The following is a 27,025-nucleotide window of genomic DNA, read 5'->3' on the forward strand; positions in this document are numbered from 1 at the left end:
AGGGGAGACCTAACGCCCATCTGTAGCCAATTGGACATCCCTTCACAGAAGGGTCCCAAGGGAGGAGCCAGCCAGGGTACAGTATTTTCTAGTTCTCTAATGCTCCCTCTCCCACACTCCTTGCAACCAGGACCCCAGTTCTGCCTTACAAATCCCGCTAGACCAGAGCATAGACACTGGTGGATAGTTCTTGACACGCGGGTTCCACAACAGATCTCCCCTCAGGAATAACGGGAGTAGCCATACCATGAGGGTAGGGGAGAAAGCGGGACCAGATCATCAGGGGAACAAACACCAACATAGATGAAGGGAGGCAGTGGATGATGTGAAATAGGAATTTATGATTTATCAAGAGTTCACAAGGGTGTGGAAGGGTAAAGAGGTACTGACACCAAGAAAATGTTTTGAAATCCTGTACATATGTGCTTGATACAACTGATGTATGAACTGCTGAGTTCTGAGACCCCAACAAAATGACTTATATAAAGAAAACCCAAACACTAGGTGCTGTGCAGGGACACTGCCTGAGAGGACAGCCACACGGGTGGGTGCAGTGTTCACACACCCACTTCCTGGGAGGAGTCAGCTGGGAGGAGCAAAGGGCAGCAGTGACTGGTGGCAGAGGTCTGTGGCAACCCAGGTGTTTGTTTCAGATGTTAACCTGGGTGATAGGTTCAGGGTGTTACTGTTTTGCATGGCTTTAGTATGCCGCTTCCTCTCAATAGGTGGAATGCTTCTAGAATTCCCACAGCATGGCCCACCCCAGGGACCAGATTTTGTTGGGCCTCCTGTGCTTAAGACTTAAGGCAGGTCACCGGCATCTAAGCCCACCTCCAGGCCCTGGCCTGCCCCCCAGTGGCTGGAGGTGGGGTTGCTGCATGGCTGTGGCCTCACCCTCTGCCCCACCCAGCTCGTGCAAGGTTTCCATGTGAGGCTGGCCTTGAAGTTCCTTGTCACCTAGGCTGTCCAGCCGGCCTGTAGCAGATCTATTTTCAAAATCTTGGGAGCAGGGTTTTACTTGCTGGGTGATTTTCACTGGGGACACTCTCTTGCCCTCTGCCAAACTCCACCTTTATGCATCTAGCATGTGTGGCACTGCCCACCGGGCTGTCTCCTTCCCACTGCAAACATCCATCGTGCATGTAAACTCGGACGGATGCCAGCTGAATGGCATGAACCTCACTTGCTCAGTTGGCTGAGGTGGAATAAGGTTGGAAAAATGACGGGCCAGTGGAGCTCCTGAGATCTCCTAACCCCTGGACTTGCCTGTCAGTCAAGTAGGAGCTGGGCGTCACGTGGAAGGGTTGGCAATGGAATGCACCAGTGACTCTTCAGCCCACAGGCAGCTGAGTCAGATCTGAGCCCTAAGGGGCTGGGGCAGCAAGCACTCCTGGATCCCAGGCAGAGGCTAAGTTCCACCCTTTACACCTGAGAGCCTATCAGCTTGTGGCGACAGGTTTCCATTACTCCATAGGTGTGCTCTCTGGCGGCCTCACCCTGGGGTGGGCCCTAGGACACACAGTACTCATCCGGTGTGGAGGCCCAGCTCCACCAAGGGACCAGAGCAAAGTTAGTGAAAGGGAGGACCTGGGTCCCCTGGGTTGGGGTCTGTCCAAGGGTCTGCTCCTTCAGGGTGGGGTGGGGTGGGGGTCCCCAGACTGCAGCTAAGGCTACTGGGCTCCAGGCCTTGCCTGAACAGCGTTAAGCACCTCTCACTTCTGGAGAGCTAACTGCCAAGGCAGGACGTGGGGCGGTGCAAGGCCCGACAGGGCAGTTGGACCAAAGTGCTCCTTCCTCAGGTGGCTGCCCAATCCCCGTAGCAGCTGCCAATCATGCGGTACAGACAGAGATTACGAACGAGGCAATTTATTAACCCAGCATCATTTGTTCTAATGTTTCTTGTTGGCAGCTGCCACCTGTGAGGAAAGATAGAGGAGATGTTAAGGGGGAGGGTCTGTGGGAAGGGGCCCTTGGTAGGCCGCCCACCAAGGCTGCTGTATGTGAACATGCTGTCCAATCCTCTACCCCCTGGGGCCACGCTCTCCTTCCAGAGCACGGGCTGCCCATTCTTTTGTGGCACAGTTGGTTCTAGGAACAGGAAGAACCAATAAGGAGTTCCTGACAGGCCTTGGGACCCAAGAGGCTTCAAAAGTGTGTGGGAAAACAGAATGAAAACATGGAACTTTGTGAACCCTCCGTGGGAGACCCACCCCTGCTGCCTCCAGTACCTCAACAAGCCCTTCTTGATTCCACCACCCACAGGCACCTGCCCCGCCCTCACCTGTCCGGCGATTCTGTCCAGATCTCTCTGTCCCTGAGGTGTCAGTTTGCGGCCGCTGCAGGAGAAGGGTTATGGTCTATGTGGGGGGAGGCACAGACTGCAGTACTGCCCCCACCCTCAGACAGGTCCTTGGCCTGAGGATCACATGCCTCCAGTGAGCCCTGCCAAGGCGATCAAGGAGCTGGAGCCCCAGGGAGCGGGCAGGGTGGCGCTTGTGCAAACATCAGACCAAAAGCCCCGAAAAATCAATTACGCAAAGTTAACGAGCACGCTAATGAAAGCGGACAGTCTCTAAATTACCTTCCCAGAGCTGGAGTTAGCTAGCCAGAGAGGTCGCAAGGCTCCTGCCACCCCCCACCCCGACACTGGGAGTGGGATGAGGGCCCAAGGTGTGGGGACATCCTCCGTGACAGGTACCTTGGTTGGGATGGTCTGGCCCCAGCCGTTCCCCACTCACCCATCTTGGTCCTTCTCCACCATCTTGAGCCCCTCCAGGGCTTGCAGGACCCGGCGGGCCACGCTCTTGGAGCCCCGGCTGAAGTGGCTGGGCATGACACCATTCCTCTGCCGCCCCCCGTAGATCTTGGTCATGGAGCCGACCCCAGCGCCACCCCGAAGGTACAGGTGCCGTGCTGTAGAGGCTGCGGTAGGAACCGGGAGACAAGAGGAATCTCTTCAGGGGGAGGGGGCCCACTGCTCACGAGGCAGGTCCTCCCCGTTAGGGAGCAAGGGGACCAAATCAAGACACCACCCCAGCTCTTCTTCACACCCTGCTGTGTTGCTGGGACCCTCCCCACCCCCCACCCACAAGAGCTGGCTGCTCAGGTAGCACAGAACCTCGGTAAGCCATGCTGGCCCAGAGTTAGGGGGGGGGGGGAGATCCAAAGGATGCTCCACATTAATTCTTCACAGAAAGTGGACCCGTGGCTGCTGCAGAGGCATGTGTATGTGTGGTGGTGGGGAGGAGGGGCGGCTGGGCCACCCATGTGTGAAGGGAGCTGGGCCTGGCCAACAAACATTAGACAAGGGCCCCCCCAAGCCCATCTCTTGGCCCAATGACTTCTCTCCAGACCAGCAGGGGGCGCCAAGACAGCACTTCTCCCACTCTTGGGTCTTCTTGGGGTGGTGGTGCCAAGGTGTAGTCCAGCCTCCCCCAACACACAACTCTGGGACCCTCACCTTTCTAGGACCACTAACTACATCAGCTTCTGTACTGTCCCCCGCCCCCATTGGAAACCCCTCTTCCAACAATTCAAACAACCCATTTGGCAACCCAGTCCACTGTAAGGTGGGCAGGCACAGGAAGAGGGTGTTGAAAGGGGGTTCACTAGCCACCGGTGACTTACAGAGGGCAGAGCCTTGCTCACTGGGTGGCAGAGGACTGGAAGCCCAACACCAAAGCCACACTGGGCCACACCCCATGCCAACAGCACCTATCAGCACGCCCAGTGAAGATGGGTGCTGTCAAAGGGTTGCTTTCACCAGGGTCCCACCGACCCCCGGGGCAGCAGCATCCAGAATTCTGGTGACAGCACACTGGGCAGAGAGAACTGCTGTTAACCCAGTCACGTTGGAAGAGGAAAGCACAAGGGAGCCAGGCCAAAGCACTGCCATCATCGCAGGCACTAGAAGACCATCCAACTGGTGCTGGAGACTGGCTTCCTGAGAACAAGTCTGTGCTGGGACAAGCCCAGCCTGAATGCGCCCTCAGAAGTGAGGATGGCGGAACATGCCATCGGAGGGGCATCATACTTGGTAGAGGGTCAGCAAAAAGGGAAGAGGCTTAATGAGATGGACGGATACAATCACCGTAACACCGGATTAAACAGGTGGGCGACGGAAGGTTGCACAAGACTGGGCAGGGTTTGCAGCCCAACACTGCCCCCACCCCCAGCAGCCTCCTGGTGGGTTCAGGTGGAGTTGTCCCACTCTGCTGCCCCAGCCCTCTCCTGCATCCAGAAATGGAGCTGCTCTGAGCAAAACCAGGTCACTCTGGTGGCTGGGGTCTGAGCTAAGGTGACCAGACATCCCGATTTAAAACATTTTTTCCTGCGTCCTGCGGAATTTTTTAAAAGTCCCGATTTTTGGAAAGAATGCACAACAAGCTAGGGTATGCGGTTTTCGGCTGCTATGTGGTTATTTCGCCAGGATGAGTTTTATCAATGGTGTCCCGCTTTACCAATGTTAAAATCTGGTCACCTTAGTCTAAGGGCCACCACAAACAACTTCTCTCCAGGCTTAGGTAAGGCCCTTGCTCTTGTCCAGGTGACAACCACTCCTTATGAGAAACCAGTCTAGGAGACGGCCAACTTTGAACTGAAGAGTGGTCACATGGGCCTCCAGACTGAGTCCAAGTCAAAACAAAATGTATGTCCTAGGTTAGTCTATCCTGACAGACCACTAGGTCAACTGTGGGTGTGGCCGAGAGCCCCTTCCAGACCCATTGACTCAAAAAAGATTGGGAAGACCTGTCTCCACCCAAGAACCACCTCCAACACAAGATGGGAAGAACGGGATGTTGGCTTGACCACCATCACTGAACATTCTGACAACAGAATTCACGGAAGAATGCAGATCAGGAGGAGAAAGGTTAACAGCACCCCCATGGACTTCACACTTTCTGGAGCCTTGGTAGCGAGACAGAACAGTTAAGAACAGTCTTTATGGATCCAAGTGCCAACACAGCAATCTGGATGGCTAGGCAGGTTTAATTGGGGGGGAGAGGGGGAGGAGAGATGGAAAAACAATTGAATTTGCGCTACGTTTTGGTACGTGCAGTCTGAACAGAGGGAAAGAGGCCCCCCCCCTGTCCCCTAAGTGCTAAACTCACACCTCTGGCTCTACTCCCGTGTAACTCCCATTTACCTGCCCACACCCCCACTTCCCTCCAACCCAGGGGGGAAAGGCACCCAGCCCTGGGCAGGACCAGAAGCACCAGGCTCCATCCAGCAAGTACGGTATACACTTGAGTATCCAAATATCAGCCAAGGCACCTAATCTTACCATAAAACTGCACTAAAAATGTGCCGAAAAACTCAGCGTATACACGGTATGTTCTGACACCCAATTTCAGGTTACCGAAAGCCTAGTAGGCACGGTAAGATGATACCGGGTCATCTTTATAAGGCCTACCTTACAAAGCGCCATGGCGGTCCTTCCCTTGAACTGTCCACCTGCTTGGAGCAAGCTGCTACTACCCTACCTTACAGGATCCTTTCTACCCCACCTATCTGACCCCAATGTAGCTGCCTTGGGACTTAAGAGCTCCAGCGGCATAGAGGCTATGTACTGGGATGCCAACCACAAGGTCAGCTGTTCCAAACAAGCTTCCCACGTCCCCAAAGAATCAGTTGTGGAAACCACAGGGGCAGCTCGACACTTCTATGGGGCTGCTACGAGGCTGCACCAACTCGGTGGCAGGTTGTCCTTTTTCGGGGGTACCAATCTGCCTTCATGATGCAGAGAACACAGACCTTGGTTTTGGCCAAAAGGTCCTGTCAGCTTGCCTTGCCACCCCCAGTGTTCCTGTCTACCGGGTCACTTCACCATCTATGTCCATTGGTAGAAGCCATCCCTCCAACACCCACTAAGCCACAGAACAAGAGCTGCCTGCCCCCAGCCCCATTCTGTCACCCCAACTCCAGCCTCACTGCTGAGTAGATGCCAACTCAGGACAGGTTCAAACAGCCCCTCTTTCCTCCTTGGGAGCCACCGGTCTTGCAAACTGTTGACCTTGTGGTTAGCACCCCAACCTTCACCCGCCATGCCCGTGCTTGGGCACTAAAACCTTGGCTCACATGGCCCATCAACTGCCACTCCACGCCATGGCAGCAGACGTGAACAAATGAATGGATCTGTGTCCACGAGAAGGCCTAGCCCACAGGGACAGCTCTACCCTGGCTTACAGGGTCACTAGCAGTTGGCATCGCCACAAGGACAGCGAGTTTAGCGTTCTGAGTGCCAGACCAACTGTGCACCAAGAAGCAGACCCAGCTGCACGAACCAGGGCCTTGTCTACAGCAAACCACCTCCTCCCAGAAAAACAAAACACTAATCAGGAGGCTTCCAAGATTAGGGGTGTGATGTGGGTCTTTTGATGTCACTCATGAGTGCATGGGAAATTCAAGCCAGCAACCCCAGCACCTGCCTTTCTTCAGAGGGGTGGTGAGTGTGGGGGACATGCCACCCACACCAAAGGGCTGATTTTTTTTATTTGGGGGAGCAGAAAGGGAGTCCTGAGGCCATGGCCCACACCCCTGCCCAGTCTAGAGCCTGACAGAGGGGCCCAATGGACACTGACACCAGAGAGGGTGCTCACACCTACAATGTGCTTTGTGGTTGGAGATGCTAGGCAACTTGTACCAGGGCCAACTCTGCTGAGGCCCTCGGGGAGCACCGCCAACGTCTAAACCCAGCTGCCTGCACATGTCCTTCCTGTCTGTGCACAAACTGGCCAGGCCGGGCCAGGGGGCCCACTCCACAGCAAGAAGCCCATCACCGACAGCAGAGCCTTTATGGAGACCATTTAAAGATCCCAAAGGTGGCAAAGTTAAGCCAGAACTAGCACTGTATCGCCAAAGACACCAGACACTTAAGGGTTCTGAGTATAAAGGGCTGCATTGGGGGTGGTGGGGGGAAGTCTTCAGGGTCGAAAACAAGAAAACAAGAAGTCAGTGAGTGACCTGGTTGGAGCCCCACTACTCAGAGACAACTTACTAGGGACATGGCATGGGGAGCATATAGACCATTAGACCAGTTGACTTTTCTCAAGTGATTGCCTCCATCAGAGCTCAGTCAATCTTCACAAGAACCCGTTACAAGTCACCAGCCCTAGTTTACAAAGTTACAGAGGCACAATGTTCTTATCTTGGCTGGTTACATGGCCGCTAAGGGCTTGGACCCAGCAGTCTCAACTTCTTGGAAAGAGAACCATCCAACACCCACTTAAGCCTGGTCCTCCCTGGCAGTAGAAGCCACAGATCCCACATAAGCCCCTTAAAATAGGACAGGTGGGCAAGGAGTAATTCAAGACCAGCGTAGAAGCATGGTCTATCCCAGGGCCAAAGGCCCCAGTTCCTCACCAGCTCGTGTGTAGAACCAGTTCTCGTCATAGGGAGCAAGCTCTTTATGCTTGGCCAACTTGACTGTGTCTACCCATTCGGGGACTTTCAGCTTTCCGGACCTGGGACCAAGACAGGAATCAAAGCATAGTTCAGGCATCTGCACAAACTCCACCACTCCTTGACCCCCAACTCCAGAGGCTGGCCAGGACACCAGTCTTAAGTTTATAAACACAGTAACCCAAGCCCCTGTAGGACAAGGGGTCCCCACCCAGCCTATCAAAGCCAACCATAAAGCCCTGCAGGGTTGGGCCATGTGCCCTCCGAGCCCGTCCCCACACTTACTTTTTGAGGAAGGCTGCCAGAGCTCTGACGAACTCCTGCTGGTTCACGTCTTTTACAGTAACTCCAGGCATCTGCGCGAGAGGGGAACAACCGTGCATGAAGGCACGAGGCCTCGGCCAAGCCGGCAGGGTCTGGGGTGCAGGCCCAAGGCCACGCTTTCCGCCCAATGCTAGCCGGCCCTGCGACTACCGGGGGTCGATACCTCCACACCAGGCCCGGAAGACTCTTGGGGTCCTAGGGGGTTCACCTACACCTCCGGTCTCCCACTAACTGCTGGACCCCAGTGAGCGAAGATGGCCCGCGAATCCCCCGCGCTCCGAGGTCCCGCGGGCTCCCCGCGCCGCGCGGCGGGCCCGGTCTGGATGACTGGCCCACGCCGCCCGGGCATGTCCGGGCCCGCCGCTCGCACGTGGCCGCGGCTCCGAGGGGCGGGCCGGCCGCTCGCTGGACGCTCCGGGGCCCGCAGACGCGCACCCCTAAGCCACAGTGCCCGGTCCGGGCGCCCCGAACCCAGCCCGACCCGGAGCGGCCGCCTTACCGTGCGGCCTCCGCGCTGCCGGCCAGGGGAAAGGGAGCGACGGGGTTTCCCGGGCGCACAAGTCGGGCGTCGGATCTCGCGAGAGTTCCGAAAGCACGCGAGACGGAGTTGATGGGCGAAGCCCCGCCCCTCTGAGGGCGAATGAGGGCGCGCAGGGAGGGGCGGGAAGGGAAAAGGAGAAGCCGAAGGGACGGGCGTGGAGTCCTGTGTTTCTCCCTGGCCCTTTCCTTTCCCAGAGCGAAGCAGGAGGGGAAGCGGGACCTCCTGCTGTGAGCTGGGAGGAGTTGGCTTCATGTGTGGAAGCAGCCATGGCAGAAGAGGTCATGATGGCGGAAGTACGGGGGAAGTCGGGGGGGGGGGGGCTGGACGTGGCCGGAGCCCGGATGGGAAGAGCCCCTCGGCCGGCTGCAAGTGGTCCTTCCCAGGCCGGAAACGAGGCAGTAAGGGCGGAACTGGCACAGGGAACCTTGGGGGAAGGTGAGGGCCAAACGTGGCCCACGTTCCCCTTTTTCTCTTCCCGCGCTCGCGAGAGCAGGAGGCGGAAGCCACCCCCTTCTCAGGGCGGACGTGCTTCACACGGCCGCGGCCACCGACGTGGGAGAAGACGCGGGAAGCGGGGAGGAAGTCGGACAGGGTCTTAAAGGCAGTGAAGTTTGGAGCTCTCAACCCCTAAGCTTACTTTACTCACATCGCTTTACCTGCCTCGCTCACCTATGTTTTCAGGTGTCCTGTTGCCCTCACGTGGCTTCAGTGTGTCCAGACCCCAAATCCACCTGTTCAAAGTGTAGCTACTGAGACACCGATTATTTGCCCCTTGGAAGTACCCGCAACTACGCAAGGTGCATCATGTAGTCAAGCCTATCAAATACTTTTGGAGGGCTCGTTTTGCTGGGCGGAGCCTTGGTGGCCCCAACTTTAGCGTTCAAATCCACCCAGGTATGCCCCAAGGGAAAGAAGAGGCTCTCTGCTCCGCCCATCAAGGTTCCTGCATAGAGTCGCTCCAACTCCCAGGCTCCTAACAATACGTTAGTCGGAATGGGCTCGCCGGCAGTTGACGATTACGTGTTTTTGTATTAAGCCCATCAGCCAAAGAATACCTGATCCAGTAAAGTTATATCGATTAATTTGCTTCTGAAAGGAAACTGTGTGTGTACTTTCTGATGCTGATGAGACTTTAAGTTCCCAACCCTGACTCAACCATCTTCCCCCCACAGTGAGATGCTGGGTAGGCACAGGGTCCTAGCTATTCGTAAACCGCTGAGATTTGATACTAATATCGGATACAAATGAATATCAACCAAGCTTCTGACTTGATAAACTTATGTATTTAAACTTTTATTTTTTATGTTCATGGAGAATTTGTAAGAATGTACATTTGGCTTCTCCTTACCCAAATTAATGTGTCTGCCCTCTAGTTATTGAGTTAAATGCCTCCTTTTCCCTTTTTGCCAAAATTAGCATATAATAGCAGAGAATGTGTATTTGCATGACTGCTTAACTGGAGATGTTTATATATGTGACTACTTTACCATCACTATATATTTCTTAAAATTTGTTTTAAATTATGTAACCGAATTCATGAAATCCACTAGTTCTTTGTTAAAGCAAGCTCTCTAAAGGAACCAGACACTGTCTCACGAAGAGACAAGGTTCACAGAGAGTCTTGGCAGGGGTGGAGCCTAGGTCATCATAACAACCCTATAGGACAGCGGTTCTCAAAGGGCTGGACCTATAGGACCCTTTCACAAGGGTCGCCCGATTCCTAACAGTAGCAAAATTACAGCTATGAAGTAGCAATGAAAATAATTTAATGGACTAAGGTTAGAGTTAGGTTTATACATAGGGTGAGGTTTAGGGTTAGACATAGGGTGATGGTTAGGGTTAGAAAAAGAAAAGAATTTAATGTTTTGGGGAGATCACCACCACATGAGGAACTATATTAAAGGGTCGCGGTATTAGGAAGGTTGAGAAGCACTGCACTAGAACAAAGTGGAAATGCCTCTGTGCGCTTCCCAGACTGTAACTCTTTCAGTGGATAGAAATCCTCAACTTTCTCCGGAGGAGCAGCTGGTGGTTTCAAACTGTCGACCTTGCTAAGGTTTAGTAGCTCTTTAGGGTCATTATGAGTCGAATATAGCTCAATGGCAGTGAGTTTGAATCTAGGTAACATTTCTATCAAACTGATATAGCAGAGGCCTGATCTAGCAGAAGTGGCCTGATATAGCAGAGGTGTCGTCACCCTGAGCTGTGCAGAGACAAGTTTCCTTGGAAACGTCCAACGAGGATGGACAGATTGTCTCTGGAAACCACCTGTTTCTCGAGTCCAAGTGCCTTAGGTGACCCAGATCCAGACAAGTGGGGGTGTCCCACTTGTTTTCAGAGCACACCTTCTGGCGGGCTCTGATCTGAGAACGGTTTCTCTGCACTAGGTGATAGCTTTTACAGGTTCACCATCAGCACCTCAGTGAAGGCGTTCAAGGTCAGTCAAGTTACAACTTGTCTGAGGGCCTGAGCTGGGATCGGAACCTACCACAGATAGGTTCCGCTCGTGCTCTTTCCAGTACATTCTGTAAACAGAGACTTTACAATGGTCCTCTTGGGGTTCTTGGCTCTTCATAAAGTGTTCTCTCTCACCCGTCTGGGGAGCCCACCTAGCTTACATGTATGTCACATTCTCCAATTCTGGATACTGGGATCCAGGTGTGCGGTAACATGCTCCCATACTAAACAGGGAAATCAGTGTGCGATGCTTCCCAGCATGTTGAGTGGGGGACGTGGGAAGAATTTCCTCAAACCTTTCGTTGAGAGACTGGTTGTAAGAGCTATTCAGCACTCTCTCGGGCTAAGGAAGCAGTCTTTCTCTGTTGTTCAATAGTCAGGGTGCTCAGGCCAGGCTCATTGTCGTCTATCATTTCCACTGGCTGGGCAGAGGCCAGGAGCCCACCTGGCTACCGCAACCACAGAGAGCGTGTGCTGCACCCCAGCTGGCCTGTAATGCAGCATCCCCCTTTCTTTCCTCACAGAGGGCCCCTTTCCTCAGGTGTCAATTCAGGGGACCTTAGGATCTGACGTGTAAGGTCCCTGGGAGCTGGAACCTACTTAAGCCAACTCTCAAGAACAAAAGGCACAGCCTGAGGTCAGTGGGGAAGCCTGTCAGGTCTGGTACAGAAAGGGAGGTGGGTGGCCAGGTGGGAAAGGTCGGAAAAGGCCTGGCTCATCGGTCTGCTCCCCAATCACTCTCATTTCCTTTCTTGCTTTCTCCCCCTTTCACAGCACACTTTTACCCAGCCAGGCTGTGTGGCCTGGGTAAGCCCCGAGGAGCAGCATGGTCACCATTTTGCATGTCATTTGCCCCTCCTTTTTAGGCAGGTCTGTTCTGGGACCATCAGACATCTGAGTTATCATTGGGTTTGGAAGGACGGCGTGAAGTGGACTGTGGTCTACTGGATACCTTCTTTGCTCGGCGACCTATGAGGTGTTGCAGGTTTGCTAGGCTATAATCTGTCAGGGAGTAGAAGTAGCCCCCCAGCTTAAGGCACCAAACAAGAAAGAACAAGTTGTGATCAGATGCCACGATGATCAATCATTTGGAGTAAAAAGAGGGATGCTTGTGACACCAGGAAAAAATATAACAGTTACTCAAGCTTTCTGTCTGCCCCTCTAAATAAAGGAGGGACTGGGGACAAGTTGTGGGATTGGGAATCTCCAGTCATGTCTTTGGTCTAGATCAACAGGTTTGCAAGAAGGGCTCAGCAGAGGACGAAGAAAACAAGGCAGTAGGATCTTATGTAATGACCTCTTTAGAAAAATCAGAGACTTGGAAAACCTGCTGATATGTCTGACCGTTACTAAATACTTGATAAAATTACCTATCAGTTCACTCCACTGATTTTTGCCTACAATTTCCCTTGACAACACAGGGCCAAGTCACTTTCTGTAGGGTTGTCTCTTTGTGAAATGGGAATGATCATGTGTAGCTTACACTGCTGTTGACAATATATGTGAATTGCATACAGTGGGTACTCAATAAATGGCAGTGATTGTCTCTGATCGTGTTCGGGTCTTTCAAAACTAGACACATGAGCCGCTGTAATTGGGGAGGAGCCCTGGATAAAGACTAACTCAATTTCATCTGCAAATGTTAAGATTAGTATCAAACTGACATCCTTTTAGCCAGGATTGGCCGGAAGCTGCTTTATTTGACGCACGGGGGGGGGGGGGGGATTGAGAGAGAAAAGCAGCCAACATGTGAAAATGAAGACACTCGACATAGCAGATGTTCAGCTTGTGAAAACTTAGGCAGGGTGACAATAGTGAGCTTATACGCCTTCCTGGCCACAGTTGGCCTGGCCCAGAGGCTGCCGTCCTTGGGTAGACATGCACTCTTCACCCAGACAACCTGCTTACCAATTCGTCCTCCCACGGAGACACGTAGCAGCAGCCTGGATAGAGTACTAGGCTATGGTCTGGGCAGTAAAGTTAGTGAGTCACCTAGGCAGCTACTGTATGAGGCCACTGCTAGGTAAAGACAAAGCAAGAGGAGGCTTCCATACTAAAACAAACAGGGTTGGGTGGGGAAGGGGAAGTAAGAGGCTAGAGCAGGGGTCAGCAAACTTTTGAGATGGAAGAGCCAATCTTGTCCCCCACAATTTAATAAATGATTAGGGAGCCATAAGTATATTCTTACAAACAAATGAAATCACCATTATCTGAATCATGTCCCTTCTGGGTTTCCCAGACTAAATCTATGTGGGAGCAGAAAGCCTCATCTTTCTTCCATGGAGGGGCTGGTGGGTGTGAAGTACTTACTCTACATTAGCAGCTCAATTTGGAGCCCACTATGACACCAGAGGCTCCTTAGGCTAGAGGGCAAGTAGGTGTTCACTTGAGTTTGCAGGGAGATAATGTCCTGTAAGAGGGCGATTGGCCTGAGGGAAATAGAGCAAACCATTGGGAGGGTTGTTGAATGGACAAATGATCACCTGCTTGGCAAAACTGCCCAGCTCATTCACAAGAAAAAGCTAGAAAGGAAGAAAAGTTAATGGAACAGATCTTTTCTGTCCTTAAGGAAAGACTCGGTTAGTCTGTGATAACAATGTATCCCCCAGATCTCGGTTATTTAAAACAACAGTTTATTTTTTTGTTTACTCACTGAGACCCAGTTCCTACATGCACAGAGACAGACAGACAGACGTGCACAGGCATGTACAATCACGTGTCAAAAGCAAGCCCCTAACACCAACTTGTGCAAAAACCCGGTTACATTCTAGTCAGCTTCAATTGTGAGACTCTCTTGGTTGGGAATTTTCAAAGATCCCAGGATTGGGGGTGGGGGAGAGGTAAGCGGCTGTCTACCCCACAGCCCAGGAAAGACCCCACCCTAGAAAAGGAACAGAAGGCTAACAAGTACCTGAAGCTTACAAAAAAAGATACAAAGCTTGTGCTACATTCAATCGCACCAGTAAATCCATTAAGCATAATATCAAATACGCAGTGTGTGCGGGTTGGGGCTCCCTGGCCCCAGCAAGGTCGGCCCCCCTGAGCTTCTAGCTCAGAAGAGAAATGGACCCAAGCCGCCCAATATGCAGAGCCACGGATGGGGCTGGGCTGGGTCGAAGAGAAGGGTTCACTGGTTGGAAACCTCTTCCTCCAGCTGGAGCTGCAGGGGGGAAGTGGGCAGGGCCAGGTCACATTCGTGTCCACCCCGCCCCCATCCCTGACTTTCTCTCACCCCGCCCATTGTCAGCCTTCCCCACTCAGTCCACCAGTAGGCCCAGACCTTGCCATCAGGCATGCTTCTGCCACTCCCTCTACCTACAGTCACCTGACTTGTCTTTCTCAAGCCCAGGGGCTCTGCACCCGTGTCTGTCCTGCACAGGGCTGCTCCCTGGCTCCCCTGCACACAGGCTGAGTCTACACATCTCAGGCGCCTGGCAGGCCAGATGTCTCCAATCAGAAGTCTCTAGGCCGGTATCCAAGCACGGGCTTATTTGGATGTCTTTAGCAACCTATAGTGGATAGTTTCACCCAGTCTGATGGGATTGGGGCCTGCGTGAAGGTGTTCACTACAGGTTAGTAAGTAAGCACAGGTCAGCCCATGCTTAGCTGGCTTCTGGGCTGCTCTGTAGAGCTGAAAGGCCACTTGGATTCTTCAGGAAGGCGCTACTGGTGGGCCAGGAAAAGAGACAGATGCCAGCCAGACCCAGCAGTCTTGGATTTGGTGACAAACAGAAGTAGTGTGCTTACCTCACCTATTTGACCCTGCACCCCACACCGGATCCTCTCTAATTAGAGATCTCTCAGCCTGCCCTCTCTGTCTCCCGGTGTTTCTCATTCCCCCAGCCTCTCCAGCCTCGTTACGGTGCCTGGGGAAGGCCTGCAGGCTCCCCAGTCAGAATGGCAGCTTCTTGAAGGCCGTTATCAGATGTCCTCTAGCTCCTCTCCCTCCTGCAAGAGGCAGCCGAGGGGAGAGGCCGAGCTCAGCCTGGAGTCAGGCTTCCCATGGGTCATGGTCTTGCTTGATGGCCTTAGACAAGTGCCTACCTTTCTCGGGGCCTGGGCAGTGTCATGTTCAATGTGAACCACTCTCAAGAGCAACCGCACGCCTTGAGCCCAGGAGCTTTGGGTTTGTACCTGAAGAGGTTTAACCTGCTGGCCCCGATCTCCTGGCTGGTCCTGGTTGCCCCAGTGGCCTCTCCCTCCAAGCCATCCCCTTCCCCTTCCCCTTCACTCCCAGGACCTGACACTGGTTCCAGGGAGGGAACCGGTTACCTGGTGGGCCACAAGGGTGGAGCAGGGAGATCCAGGCAGGGTTGGGGGGCACAGAAGGCGTCAGGCGGGGAGGCTGAGATGAATCTTTGAGCCCCACCAGGGCTTCAGCTGCTTCCCTCTGAAGCTGCCATTCAGAGGGGGCTGGTGCCCAGGTGAGGCGAGGGGGTCCAGGGACCTGCAGGAGACCACAGGAGAAGCATGGTGGGAACGCCCACTTTCCGTCCATCCTTCTAGTGCTCCTTCAGCCCTTGGTTCCACCCCAGGCCCCTGCTATTCCCTCACCCCGCCCAGTCCTGAAGCCCCCCTCTTCCTCAGGACCTGGGACTGCAGCACAAGGGGATCTGGAGTGCCACATGGCTGGAGGATCAGAGTCGAGCATCTGGAGAGGAGGAGAGAACACACCATGGGTCAACCTCCCCCCCCCCACACACACACACAAAGAGGGGCAGGCTTTTGCTTTGTCCTGATCTGGGGAGCCGAGTGGCTGTTGTGCCATTAGGTTTTTGGCTTTGGGCCAGGCCCTTCCTTGGTCTTGGCCAGTTTGGTGGCTGTAAGGCGACCATCTCTGCAGCCCTTTCCTCCTACGGCTACTCGGAGCATCACGGGACCATCGGTGTCAGTGTATTAGAAACTGACCACATATCTGGACGGACTGGGATGACAGCCTCTGCCCAGAGGTTGGTTTCCTGCCCCATTAGCCCCTAAGTCCTAGGGAACCTGAGGGCCCAGGTGGGCCTGCCTTTAGGAAGCGTCCTTTCATGCTCACTCGAGTTCTCCCCACCATGGCCCACCATTTCAGCAGCCACTTCCACCCCATATTATCTGTTAAAGTGGACTCTAGAGCCCCTACTTGTCCAGGACCTGGGCTCGATGGTGCCCCCACTTGATTGCTACTTTTCACAACAATCCAAGTCACAGTGTCCTCCATTTATGACTACGGATACAGGCCCAACGAGGCCAGTGTTTCCACTGTCTCACAGCTGGTCTATTGGCCTGAAGCTTTTCCTTCTTGGTCATTCACTGTGGTGTCCAGTGCAGGGTCGGCATACAATCAGAAACGCACACTTACTGCCATCGAGGTGATTTCAACTCGGACTCTGCAGGACAGGGTACACTTGCCCCTGTGGGTTTCTGAAACTGTAGCTCTTTGTGGAAGCCACAAGCCTTCTTGTCTTTCTCCTGAGGAGTGGCTGGAGGTGTTGAAATGCTGTCCTTTTGGTGAGCAGTAGTAACCCACTGCACCACCAGGGCTAGAGAGGCACAAGGTGGAACTTGGAAACTCACTGCCAACTGCCTATAGCACTGCCCCTGTGAGTTTGCGAGACTAAAACTCTGTACTCTATACAGGAGGAGCAGGCCCTATCTTTCTCCCACGGAGCAGCTGGTGATGCTGAACTGAGGGCTTTGTGGTTAGCAGCCCGACCCATAACGACCCCATGGCTGGAGCTCCAGAGGCACCCGATTCAGGATACGCAATCCTCTCCCCACTCACGTGCGGGGCAGGCCAGGGGGTCCTTGGGGCTCTCCAGAAAGAGGAGCTGTCAGAATGGGGCGAGGTCCTGAGCAGGATGACAGGGACCCATGAGTGGGTAAGCGCAGTGAGGTGCCAGGTTCAAAGCCTAATGAGGGGAGGAAAGAGAGACTAGCTAGCACCAGGCATCCCTTCCCAAAGTAAAACCAACACACCTGACAAGGAACAAGCTGCTCAGTCTGGGTTGTGCAATACACTGACCCTTGCCATCCATGGCTACCGAGCCCCCTGAAAATGGCTAATCTTAATTGTAGCTCAATGCTACGAAAAAGAATGTAAACTCAGTAATTTTTATGTTGATTGCCCATGAACATGATCAATTTTGGCCATCCTGGGCTAAATAAAATAAAAAAATTTAAAAGCCTAATGAGAATTAGAGAATGCAGAGTGTACAGGGAGGGATCAGAGGTCCAGGCTTCTGTCTTCCCAGGCCCTACTCTGTGTTGTTCCTGTTCTCTCTCTCCACTGCAGCTCACTGCCTCCCAAGTCTCTGGTGAATGGATGCATGGGGAGTGACTCATCTTACCGGGAAAGGGGTGCAGAGGGACAGCAGGCTCCTGGCAAAGCAAGCGACACACCACTGGGGGTGGTATAGCCAGGCCAGGGGGCAGCCAGTGCCCAGGAGCCCAAGGACCCGGGGGCAGTGGAGTCCAGGGCAAAGGCAAGGCTTCTGGGGGACCGCTAAGCAGCAGGGGTCCACAGGAGTTTTCCTGCAGGGCAGAGAGAGAACGGGGTAGTCAGGTTCAAGGCTGAGCATCAGGAAGAGGAGTGGGCATGTTTTAGAATGGAGGTGGGACCCTAAGACATCAGGGCTTAAAGTTCTACCCACCCCACCCCGCATTTTGCTCTTGAAAGCCCAAGATTACCTAGCAAAGCAGAGCTTGGCCAGAAACCAGGTATCAGAATAGAAAAGAAGCAAGCTGGGCATCAGCTAGAGTGGGTGCCCCTCTCTGTGGGCCCAGGGTCACCTTACCTTTCCGGGTGGTGTCAGGGCCAGTGGGATGGCCCCACGAGGGTTCTGGGTCTGTGGCGCTAGGTTCTCTTTCCCAGCTGTAAGGAGGCAAGGAGGAGACCTTGGGCAAGCACACTCCCTGTCCCTGTCCCACCCCATTCTCACACTGACTTTGCGCCTGCTCGTGGCCTTTTGCTCCCCCATCTCACGTGATCCCACTGTGTAAGTCAGGGAGGTTGAGCCCAGAGAGTGGAACTACCTTGCCCAAGGTCACAAGGCAGCTCAGGGCTAGGTTTGGAGCATTTCTCTGCTTACGCGTTCCACACTTGAGTCCCTGGAGAGACACTCACCGGGGACCCCTGGCCGAGAGGCTCCCTTCTTGGCACGGCTGAGAGCTTTGGGAGGGGCGGCCCCTCGCATCAGTCCCTGAGTCAGATGCCTCTTGAGCTGGGCCTCCTGCTGCCTTCGCAAAGCCACCTGGGCTGCCATGACCCTGCGACGCTCCCTAATATGGGGGGGGGGGTCATGAGTCAAAGATCAGCCACTCTTTACCTTCCTCCCTTCCTCCAACTTCATACTCACAAGATGAGGACACACTTGTGACATTCGCAAGCCTGGAAGAGGCAGAGGCGCTTGTGTCCTTTGAGGTAGGCCGTGATGCCGTGGTTGCGGCAGCGGGCACAGGTGGGAGAGCGGCTGACAGTCCTCCTGGGGACTAGCTCGGTGTCCTGGGGGGCGCCGCTGTCACCCCCTGTAGAGGAGTCTGAAGGGGAGTGGTGGGCAGCCGGCATCTTACTAGGTTCCATGGATCTGGGGGCAGGAGGGGAGGGTCACAGTGGCCATGGTGCCTTCCCCTAAGCCAACCTCACCACCCCACCTCACCACCCCACCCCACCCCCGAAAGGCCATGTCTGAGGTGCCTTCTTTTCCATCACCCTTCCCCCTCCCTTCCACCCAACAATTGCATTCCACCTTCCAGCATGGGTTGAAGTCCTACAAATACTTGGGGACCTGATCTCGTTTCCAGTCTTGTATGGGCCCTGCAGGTTGATCAATAGCCCTTAGCTTCCCCACTGCACCCCGCCCCCCCCAAAAAAAACCAAGACACCATGATTCTGACTCAAAGCCACTCTACAGAGCAGAGCAGAACTGGCCCTGTGGGTTTCCGAGGCTGTGTTTAGGAGGGGCAGGCAGCCACGTCTTTCTCCCGCAGTGGCTGGTGGTTTTGAACTGCTGACCTCAAGGTTAGCATTCCCAGCTCCTTTCAATCCCTCCCTGGACCCCTCCCATCTGACTTTTTGCCCTGGCACCCTCTGAAATCAGAACGGTCTCTGGCACCCTGAGGAACTACGGGCTGCCCACGGTTCCCCTGCCCCCCACTGTCCATCATTGTTCATTCCCATTTTCGTTCTGCCCAACTCGCGGCCGCTGCACCCCGTCTCAGCTCGGAGCACCACCAAGCCTCTTCGGGCACACCCAATGCTTCAGGCTTCTTGGCCTGCTTTCAAGGACCCATCTCGATCTCCAGCACACCCATCCCGCCCTTTGGGTGCTCCGCCTTCTTCTTAGCAGCCAGCAACCCCTTCTGGCAAGCAACTCCCCCCACCCAACTGCTGGGCAGCGGCCCCGCCCCAGCGGTCCCGGGAGGGGGAGGGGCGCGGGCAGCCCGCGAGGCGGGGAAGGGCAAGGGGAGCTCGAGGGGCCGAGCTGGGGAGGTGGGGGGTGTCCGGAAGGAAATCCAGCCCCAAAGAGATGGGGCACAGGGAGGCCGAAAGGGCGGGGTGATGATCGCACCGCCAGCCCGCGGGTTACCACAGCCTCGAGCCCGGTCAGAGGCAGTCGGGGAGAGAGGACCAAACTCTGGTAAAGAAGTTTCTAGTTTGGAGAACGGCCGAGCTCGTGCTGTGTCCCCGCCCCCTTGGAGCTGAGACCAATCGGCTTCAAGCACCGCCTCCCGCCTTCAAGGTGGGCAGCCAATGAGCTTCAGGATCCAGAGCTGACCTCTTGCCCCGAACCTCCCCTTTTGCTTCTTTAGGCGCCAGACTCTCAAACCAGCCAATCACGCATCGAGTGGCCTGTCGTGCCGCTTTCTCTTCCCCTGCGGCCTGCCTTCTAAGACGGTCCCGCCCCTTTCTGAGGAGGCGACCAATGAGGCGTCGAGTATCGTTTACGGACTCGACGCTAGCCCCGCCCCTTCGGGAACGGCCGGGGCGTTGGCGCGGGCTCCTCCGCGCATGCGCACAGCCGCGCCGCTCGCTCGGCTTTCGGGTTTCTTTTGCTCGCTGGCTCCTCTGGGCTAGTTGGCGGTTTTGTTTTCCCTGACTTCTCTCCCCTGTCACCCAACTGCCGATTTACCCTTCTTGCTCGCCCGCCCGTCCCTCCGGCCCCCCTGTTGACCGCCCCCGCGGGAAACATCGATCTCATCGCCGACCTCCTCCCAGGCTGCAGTTTCCCTGGTCTTGTAGGCCGTGTCCTCTCAGGACGCGTTTCCATCCTTTCTCAGGCCCGGCTCTGCATTTCCCTCAACGTTCCTCCGGGCGCCCTGCCCGCTTTTTCCCTTTTTCTCTCTGGGAGATGCTCTCATCCCCCTGAGGGCCCTGCGTGTACTCCCACCCCTCATACCCCTGCCCCTCTGGATGGTACAGATTGCTGGGCCGCCCCTCTCCCCACGGCAAGGTTCCATTCCGTTTGGTTGTCCCTCCCCCCTGTGTATGGGCGTTTTTTGGGGGGTTTGTTTTTTTGTTTTTGTTTTAAAGGACAGGACAACTCCATCCTTTGATTCTCAAAGAGCTCACTCGTTCTGGTTACATCCCCATTGCAACTCAGGTTGGTAGGTTCTGTTTTTGCGAGTGCCTCAATCCCTCTGCCCGCATCTGTGTCCCCATTCTGTGTCCCTTCTTTTCGGGGGAAGGGGGGGTGTCTTAGCCCTTGGTTTGCCACCGAGTTTTAGGTGACAGACCTTGTCTATCTGTGGCATTCTGGACTGGGAGAGGTGGCACAAGGACTCTGGCTGGACTAGTGTGCATGGGGGGAAGGTTAGAAAAGAGAAAGTTCTGGATAAAGTTGGACAAGTTAGAAAAGGGGCTTGGGTCCAGTCTCGGGGAGGGGCTCAAACACCACCTGTATAGCTGGAACTTGAGCCTTTAGGTAGTGGGGGGGGCAAGAGAGGAGAACCAATATTCATGGAGAGTTTAGCATCTCTCCAGCCCTTTGTTCATATTCTTATTATTCTGCACAATGACCTGACCCTACTTTTTGTTTTTTAAGCAAAAGGGAAAAAATTTATTGGAGCCCATACGGGAAACCCTAGAGGGACCCAGCATACCCTACTGTGTAGGCATGCCCAGCAAAGGGTTATACCATTCACTGTACCCCCATGTCCCAGAGGGACTCCCCTTGAACGGAGCCCCTAAGCCCCAGGACTGGCTGGGGGTAGGGCCGACCCTACATTTTATCCTAGGTATTAATCCATTTTATAAAGGAAGCAGGCTCAGCATTCAGCAAATTGCACAAGGTCACACAACTCATATCTGGAGGCGTAAAGACCCCCATCTCTGCGATCACCTGATAGACTTTGTGCCTATTATCTCACACACCTCTTGGCTGAAAAGAATGGAAAAATGGTGCTATCCATAAGGAGCTGTCTGGAATTCATGCTGGATTCAGATGAGGATGTGGCCACAAGGATGTATCAATGCTCTTTTCAGACAGATCTTGGCTGAAAGCAGAGAACACATTGTTTTAGTAATTTTCTCAATTTCTAAGTCCCCGTTTCTATTCTTTGACTGCATTGTCCATAGGCAGGCATTCTAAGCTGGTTGTTGTGTATTTGGCTTGTATTTTCTTGTAAGATGTGTAGTGTTTTATGCACATGCATTTGTAATTGCTGCAAGTGATAATGCTATTTATCATTCAACATCAGTGTGCTATTTAGATGCATCTGCACCATGTACATATAGCATTTGCTTCTGTTGCATGTTCTTGGAGAGAGAGGGGCTCACATTGCCTTAGGCCACCATCCTCACCAATGATGTTGCATCTTCAGACATGCTCCTTGGTAGACCAGAGTAGACATTACAGAAATCTAGGAACTGAAGTGGGTATTTGAAACCTAATCAAATTTAGTATTGTCAGATTCCTCTCTGTGATCCTGCTTTGGGCCCAAAAAACCTGATCAGTGCTTTCAACTCTCCTGTTCTGCAGGGTTCAGAAGAAGATCTCATATCCTCCCCCAAGTAACGGCACGAGCAGCAGTGCACGAGGATCTCACTAACCCTATATGGGTGTGTGTGGTGGGGCGCATTAAGAACTAATGGAAACATTCCATTTCTTTTAATTCAAGTTTTCTATTGGCAGCACCCCCCCCCCCCCGCTCATACTGAATGATGCAGGGAGAATCTAAAAAAGATGGAAGGAAACCAGAGTCATCGTCTTAGAAAGAATTAGCATTCAACCGTTTCAGGAGATAGTATATGATCAGGAACTGGTGGTAATGAAGAAGTTCATGCTACCCTGAAGGCATGGACATAAAACCAGACTCCAGGAACGGATGGAATTCTAATGGAAATGTTCTGCAAGGGCATGCCGTGCTGGAGATGCTCACTTGTTGATGCCAAGAGATTCGGAAGGCAGCTCCAGTCCAACGGACTGGAAGAGGTCCATATGCATGCCCATTCCAAAGGTGACCCAGCTGAATGCAGAGAATTTTGGACAACATAACAACAACACGCGATTTTTGCCGAAGACAGTTAAAAAATTGTGTTACTGTGTTAGCAGCACATCAAGAAGGAGCAGTCAGAACTTCAACCTGGACTCAGAAGAGGAGCAGGAGAGAAGGTCACCCTTGCTGAGGTCAGCTGGCTGTTGGCTGAAAGCAGAGAATGCCAGAAAGATGTTTACCTGTGTTTTATTGACTGTGCAAAGGCATCTGACTGTATAGGTTCTAACAAATTGTGGACAGCATTTTACATAATAGAAATTCCAGAACACTTAATTGTGTCAGCAGCACCTGTACGTAGACCAAGAGAAAGTTGTTTGAACACAACAAAGGGATAACCGCGTGATTAAAATCAGGAAAATTGTGTGGTAGGGTTGTGTCCTGTCACCACACTTATTCCATCTGTCTACTGACTAATCAGAGCTGCTGGACAATCTGAAGAAGAATGCAGCCTCAGGTTGGAGGAAGACACGTAACAACCTGAAACACGCAGATGACACAGCCTTGTTTGCTGAAATCAAAGAAGACTGGAGACATTTACTAACGAAGACCAAAGGCTACAACCTTCTGTGTGGAGCACACCACAGCCTAAAACAGAAATGCCCCCAACTGAACCACTCAGCAATATCATGATAAACAGGAAAGATTGTGACATTGTCAAGGAAACATGAAAGGTGCCCCCTTGAGGAGTAAGGTGCACTGGAGCCAGGCCATGGTATTTCTAGTCACCTCACAGACATGCAAAAGCTGCGTAACGAGTAGGCAAGACCACGGAGAATGAATGCCTTTGAATCATGGTGTTGGTGGAGAACAGTGCATCCCAGAGACTGTTGGAAGAACTAGCAAGTACAGGTGGGAAAACGTACAGCCAGGATGCTCTTGAGAAGGGGCGTTATCACGATTTTCATTGGACTCGGTCCCCAGTGAAGGCCCATGGAACCGGCAGTCACTTTGGATATGCTATCAGGAAGAACCAGGCCCTGGAGAAGGACCACCTGTTTGGTAAAATAGGCAACAAAAAGAGGTAGGCCTACTTTTTCGAACCGTGAGATAGATGGACAGAGTAGAGCAGCTGCAACAATGGATTCAAGGAGAGCAGTGGTGGTGAGAATGCCACAGGGCCAGGTGGTGCCCGGGGACCCTATGAGGTAGAACTGACTCCTGGGCCCCGAAGAACAGCACTCCAGGAGTACCCGGGCACAATCAGTCCTCCATCTCCATGTTCCTGCCCACACTTCTCTTTCCTAAGCATTCTGATTTGAACCAGTCTGAGAGGCGCACCCTGAAATGGACTATATTTCTCTGATGATGACTGAGTTTGAACATCGCTTCATGTGCTTGTTAACCCTTTTGGTCTCTTCTAGTTGGTTGCCTCGTCTTAGGCTTTGCTCATTTTTTCTTCTGGGGTTGCTCTCGTGGGTTTGCAAGAGACCCTGGCACATTCTTGTCTGTTAGTCTCAGATCCATGTTGGCACTTCATATTCTTTTGGAAATGTATCCGATTCCTCTAGAGCAGTGGTTCTCAACCTTCCTAATGCCGTGACCCTTTCTTACAGTTCCTCATGTTGTGGTGCCGCCCCCAACCATAACATTATTTTCATTGCTACTTCATCACTATAATTTTGCTACTGTTATGAATCGGGTGACCCCTGTGAAAGGGTCGCTGAAGCCCCAAAGGGGTCACAACCCACAGGTTAAGAACCGCTGCTCTAGATTTTCACATGTATCAATGTAGCGTTGTTAATGATACTCTATGGTTCTTCCAAGCCACCTGTTCCAATTTCCACTCTAATTTTCCATTTCTCTTGGTCAGTTTTGCACTCATAGCAATCTTTTCAAAGAATGAATTTTAGGTTTATTTTTGCCGTTATTTTTATTCTATTTTCTATTATTTGGGGATGGGGAGGGAAGTGACTTTGCTGCTGTTTTACAACTTCTTGGAGTAATTTATTACATATTAATGCTTCTAGTTTCCTAATAAATGTAGTTCTTTTTTAAAAAAAATCATTTTATTGGGGGTTCATACAACTCTTATCAATCCATACATACATCAATTGTGTAAAGCATACTTATACTAGATTGTTTTAAAAATGTCTCTAGTTGTATCCCCAAATTTGAAATGTAGCTAAAACTTAAAACTTTTTAATTTGAAAAGATTATTAGCTCATAAGGAGGTGCAGAAATAGTACTGCTGCTTTGTGAAAACATATACCTATAGTAGGTGTGTGTGGGGGGAGGGGTGGGCTTTAAAAACTTCATGGAAAAATAGAATAAACTGATCACAGACATTTCCCCATAAACTCTTTGAAGCCCCCTCGTATAAGCAAGTAAATAATCAACATTGGTACAAAATTCTTAGACTATAGTCCTTACTTCTCTTTCATCAGATTTTATACACATTCGTTTGTGTGTGTGTGTGTGTGTACATACCATTATCATTCCGCTTAAGTTCTTTTAAATGTCCTTTTTGAACCAAATGTTGCTTAGATGGCAGTTAATTTGTACACACACGTGGGTCTTTAAAGTCCTTTGTTTTTCCCTCCTCCTCACCTCTGGTGGGAGGGCAGCCCGTATGACTTTATGGATAAGCCAACCTTCCAAGGCCCCATGCTCCAGTGGGAGGGTCCGGAGGGAAGTGAGAGTCACGCTTTGAGAAGCTTAGGTGATGGGTGAGATGGAAAGAGCTGCTTCCAGAAGGTCTCAGGACACTTAGGGTACCCAAGTTGACACAAGAATCATTTTCCCCAGAAGATTGTGACTCAGCAGGACTCAAGGACTGTGGAGAACTGAAGCTTGGGACCTGAGCTCTGACTGACCTCTAGCATCCAGAAACCAGACGCAAGACCATGGGGCCCCAGCATTGGAGCCTTGTCAAGCTACTCTACCTCCTGGGGACCATCTCCACTCTTCCTCGTATGTCACTGGGGCTTGGGGCTGGGCTGGGCTGGGTTGGATACTTTGGGACCTCAGAGGATCAAGGCTTGGATTTACGCCACTTGAGAAGGATGTACTATTTCTGAACCCCCCAGGGGACAGGATCTATGGAGGCTGAGCTCTTGGTTCCCACACCTGGATGCTGGAAGAACCCAGGGACTGAGGAGGCCAGAGTCAGGGCAGATGCCTGCATGAGTGTTCTTTGTTTCTAGTGGCTGGGGCTCTTTTGTGCTACGAAGCAACAGCCTCAAACTTCAGGGCGGTTACTCTCCACAACTGGAAGTGGCTTCTGCTGAGGAGCAAGGTTTGCCAGATGCGAGAGGGCTGCGAGGAGACGCTATTGTTCATCGAGACAGGTGACACGTGGTGGGCTCGATGCCTTTCTCTCTGCCTGATGTTTCAGTCCCCTGCTCTCCGCCTAGCACCCAGGGGGCTCTGGACTCAAATTCCAGAGTTTCACCTCATCATATCTTTGGGTGGGGTGGGGTCATGTCAGGGGGCCCAGAGGGTTGTGGTGTGGATTGGGTAAGCGGGCAAGATAAAGGTGGGCAGATCCCAGTCTGGAGGAGAAGAAGCAGACAGGGGGTAGAGCAAGAGGGCCTTCTCGGGGAGAGAAGAGTGAGACGCTGATGGAGACCAGCACAGGAGCCCTGTGGAGTGCAGTATTCAGATACTGGGAGAGTGACAAAGTCACCCCCCAGACCCGATTGGACACAGGGCAAGCAGAATGTGGAAGGGTAGGGTCTATATGGGATCAAAGATACTGATCAGTGCTCTCTAATCCTTTGCTCCTCAGGGACCCAAAGAGGAGTTGTGGGTTTTAAAGGCTGTACCACCGCCTTATCTTATCCCCGAGAAACATCTTACCTTGTTTCACCGCCTGGCATCTCCATTGCCTCTACTAGCCGTGTCTGCCGGAGTTATCTCTGCAATAACTTGACCGACTTGCAGCCCATCGTGCAACTCAAGGCCAACACTTTCACGTCTGTAGAAATCTCTTCTCAAAGTTGCCCAACTTGTGTGGGCCCGCACACCGAGGAGTGCCTCCCAAATTTTGTTGGCATTGAAACCTGCCCTGAGGACGCCTCTCAGTGCTACAGTTCCACCTTAAAATTTAAGGCAGGTGAGAGGGGGACACTCGGTTTATCCATTGCCTATTCCTCCTAAGACTCCCCCTCAGGGGTTGTCTAATACCCTCGCATCTCTGAGAGAGGCTCAGGCTGCAGGGGTACAGGCAGATGAATTTCCTAAGCAGGAGGGTCAGGAGCCCTAGTGGCAGAGTAGGTTATGAGTTGGGCTTATAAGGTTGGCACAGAGTTGACAGTTCAAAAACACCATTCTCTCCACCAGAGGAAGTTGAGGCTTTCTACTGCCATAAAGATTTCCAGCCTTGGGAACCCACAGGGGGCCATTCTCTGTCCCACAGGGTCCCTAAGAGTTGAGATCAACTCGATGGCAGTGAGGTTGGGTTCTGATAGGGAGGTGGGGGAAGGTGCCTGGTGCCTTTGGTGGGAGAGCAGTTTCTGGTTTTTGAAGGGCATCTGGAAAGAGGGGCAGGGCATGTGAGTCATGACTTCTCTTTCTTCCTTACAGGGTTTCTCAATTCCACCTTCCTCCTCATGGGCTGTGCTCGTGATTATCAAAGCCTCTTATCAGACTATCGGACTATTGGGAGCATCCGAGTGACTGAGGTCCAGAATATCTTAGATAGGGCACAGCTTTCAGGCACAGAGGCCTCCTGTCGGGGTCCTGCTTATGGCATTCTCTTAGGCCTCCTGCTCACCTTCAGGGACTGACCATCGGCTGGGCCAAACACACCAACCCTGTACCTTGATCAATAAAGTCACAGCATCTTCTCTCTACTTTGTTCTGTGGTCCACGAGCGTTGTGGAGATG

The 27,025-nt window shown here is 52.8% G+C and overlaps 3 protein-coding genes across 5 annotated transcripts; 1 reads left to right on the plus strand and 2 right to left on the minus strand.

The window, feature by feature from the left end:
• Nucleotides 1-321: 321 nt before the first annotated feature.
• Nucleotides 322-8,510, minus strand: RPS19 (ribosomal protein S19). Of its 3 annotated transcripts, none has more exons than XM_075536520.1 (6): nt 8,225-8,510; nt 7,687-7,757; nt 7,363-7,463; nt 2,739-2,922; nt 2,282-2,336; nt 322-1,916 (listed from the first exon to the last, which is right to left on the minus strand). In XM_075536520.1, exons 2-6 carry the CDS (start codon nt 7,755-7,757, stop codon nt 1,890-1,892), a joined length of 438 nt encoding a protein of 145 aa, XP_075392635.1. In that variant the 5' UTR covers nt 8,225-8,510; the 3' UTR covers nt 322-1,889. The 3 variants fall into 3 exon arrangements, with proteins under 3 accessions (XP_075392635.1, XP_075392637.1, XP_075392636.1); XM_075536522.1 differs by lacking the exon at nt 8,225-8,510 and adding an exon at nt 7,938-8,066; XM_075536521.1 differs by lacking the exon at nt 8,225-8,510 and adding an exon at nt 7,889-8,043.
• LYPD4 (LY6/PLAUR domain containing 4) lies at nt 8,332-26,970 on the plus strand. The gene is made up of 5 exons (XM_075536519.1): nt 8,332-8,544; nt 24,947-25,108; nt 25,342-25,485; nt 25,926-26,252; nt 26,723-26,970. The coding sequence occupies exons 2-5, from the start codon at nt 25,042-25,044 to the stop codon at nt 26,923-26,925; spliced, it is 741 nt and encodes a 246-aa protein (XP_075392634.1). The 5' UTR covers nt 8,332-8,544; nt 24,947-25,041; the 3' UTR covers nt 26,926-26,970.
• DMRTC2 (DMRT like family C2) lies at nt 13,771-18,284 on the minus strand. The gene is made up of 8 exons (XM_075537902.1): nt 18,061-18,284; nt 17,829-17,983; nt 17,500-17,576; nt 17,053-17,236; nt 16,488-16,614; nt 15,314-15,374; nt 14,996-15,170; nt 13,771-13,883 (listed from the first exon to the last, which is right to left on the minus strand). The coding sequence occupies exons 1-8, from the start codon at nt 18,282-18,284 to the stop codon at nt 13,771-13,773; spliced, it is 1,116 nt and encodes a 371-aa protein (XP_075394017.1).
• Nucleotides 26,971-27,025: the final 55 nt, after the last annotated feature.

The sequence above is a fragment of the Tenrec ecaudatus genome, chromosome 18 (genome assembly GCF_050624435.1).
Source record: "Tenrec ecaudatus isolate mTenEca1 chromosome 18, mTenEca1.hap1, whole genome shotgun sequence".
NCBI classification, from domain to species: domain Eukaryota; kingdom Metazoa; phylum Chordata; class Mammalia; order Afrosoricida; family Tenrecidae; genus Tenrec; species Tenrec ecaudatus.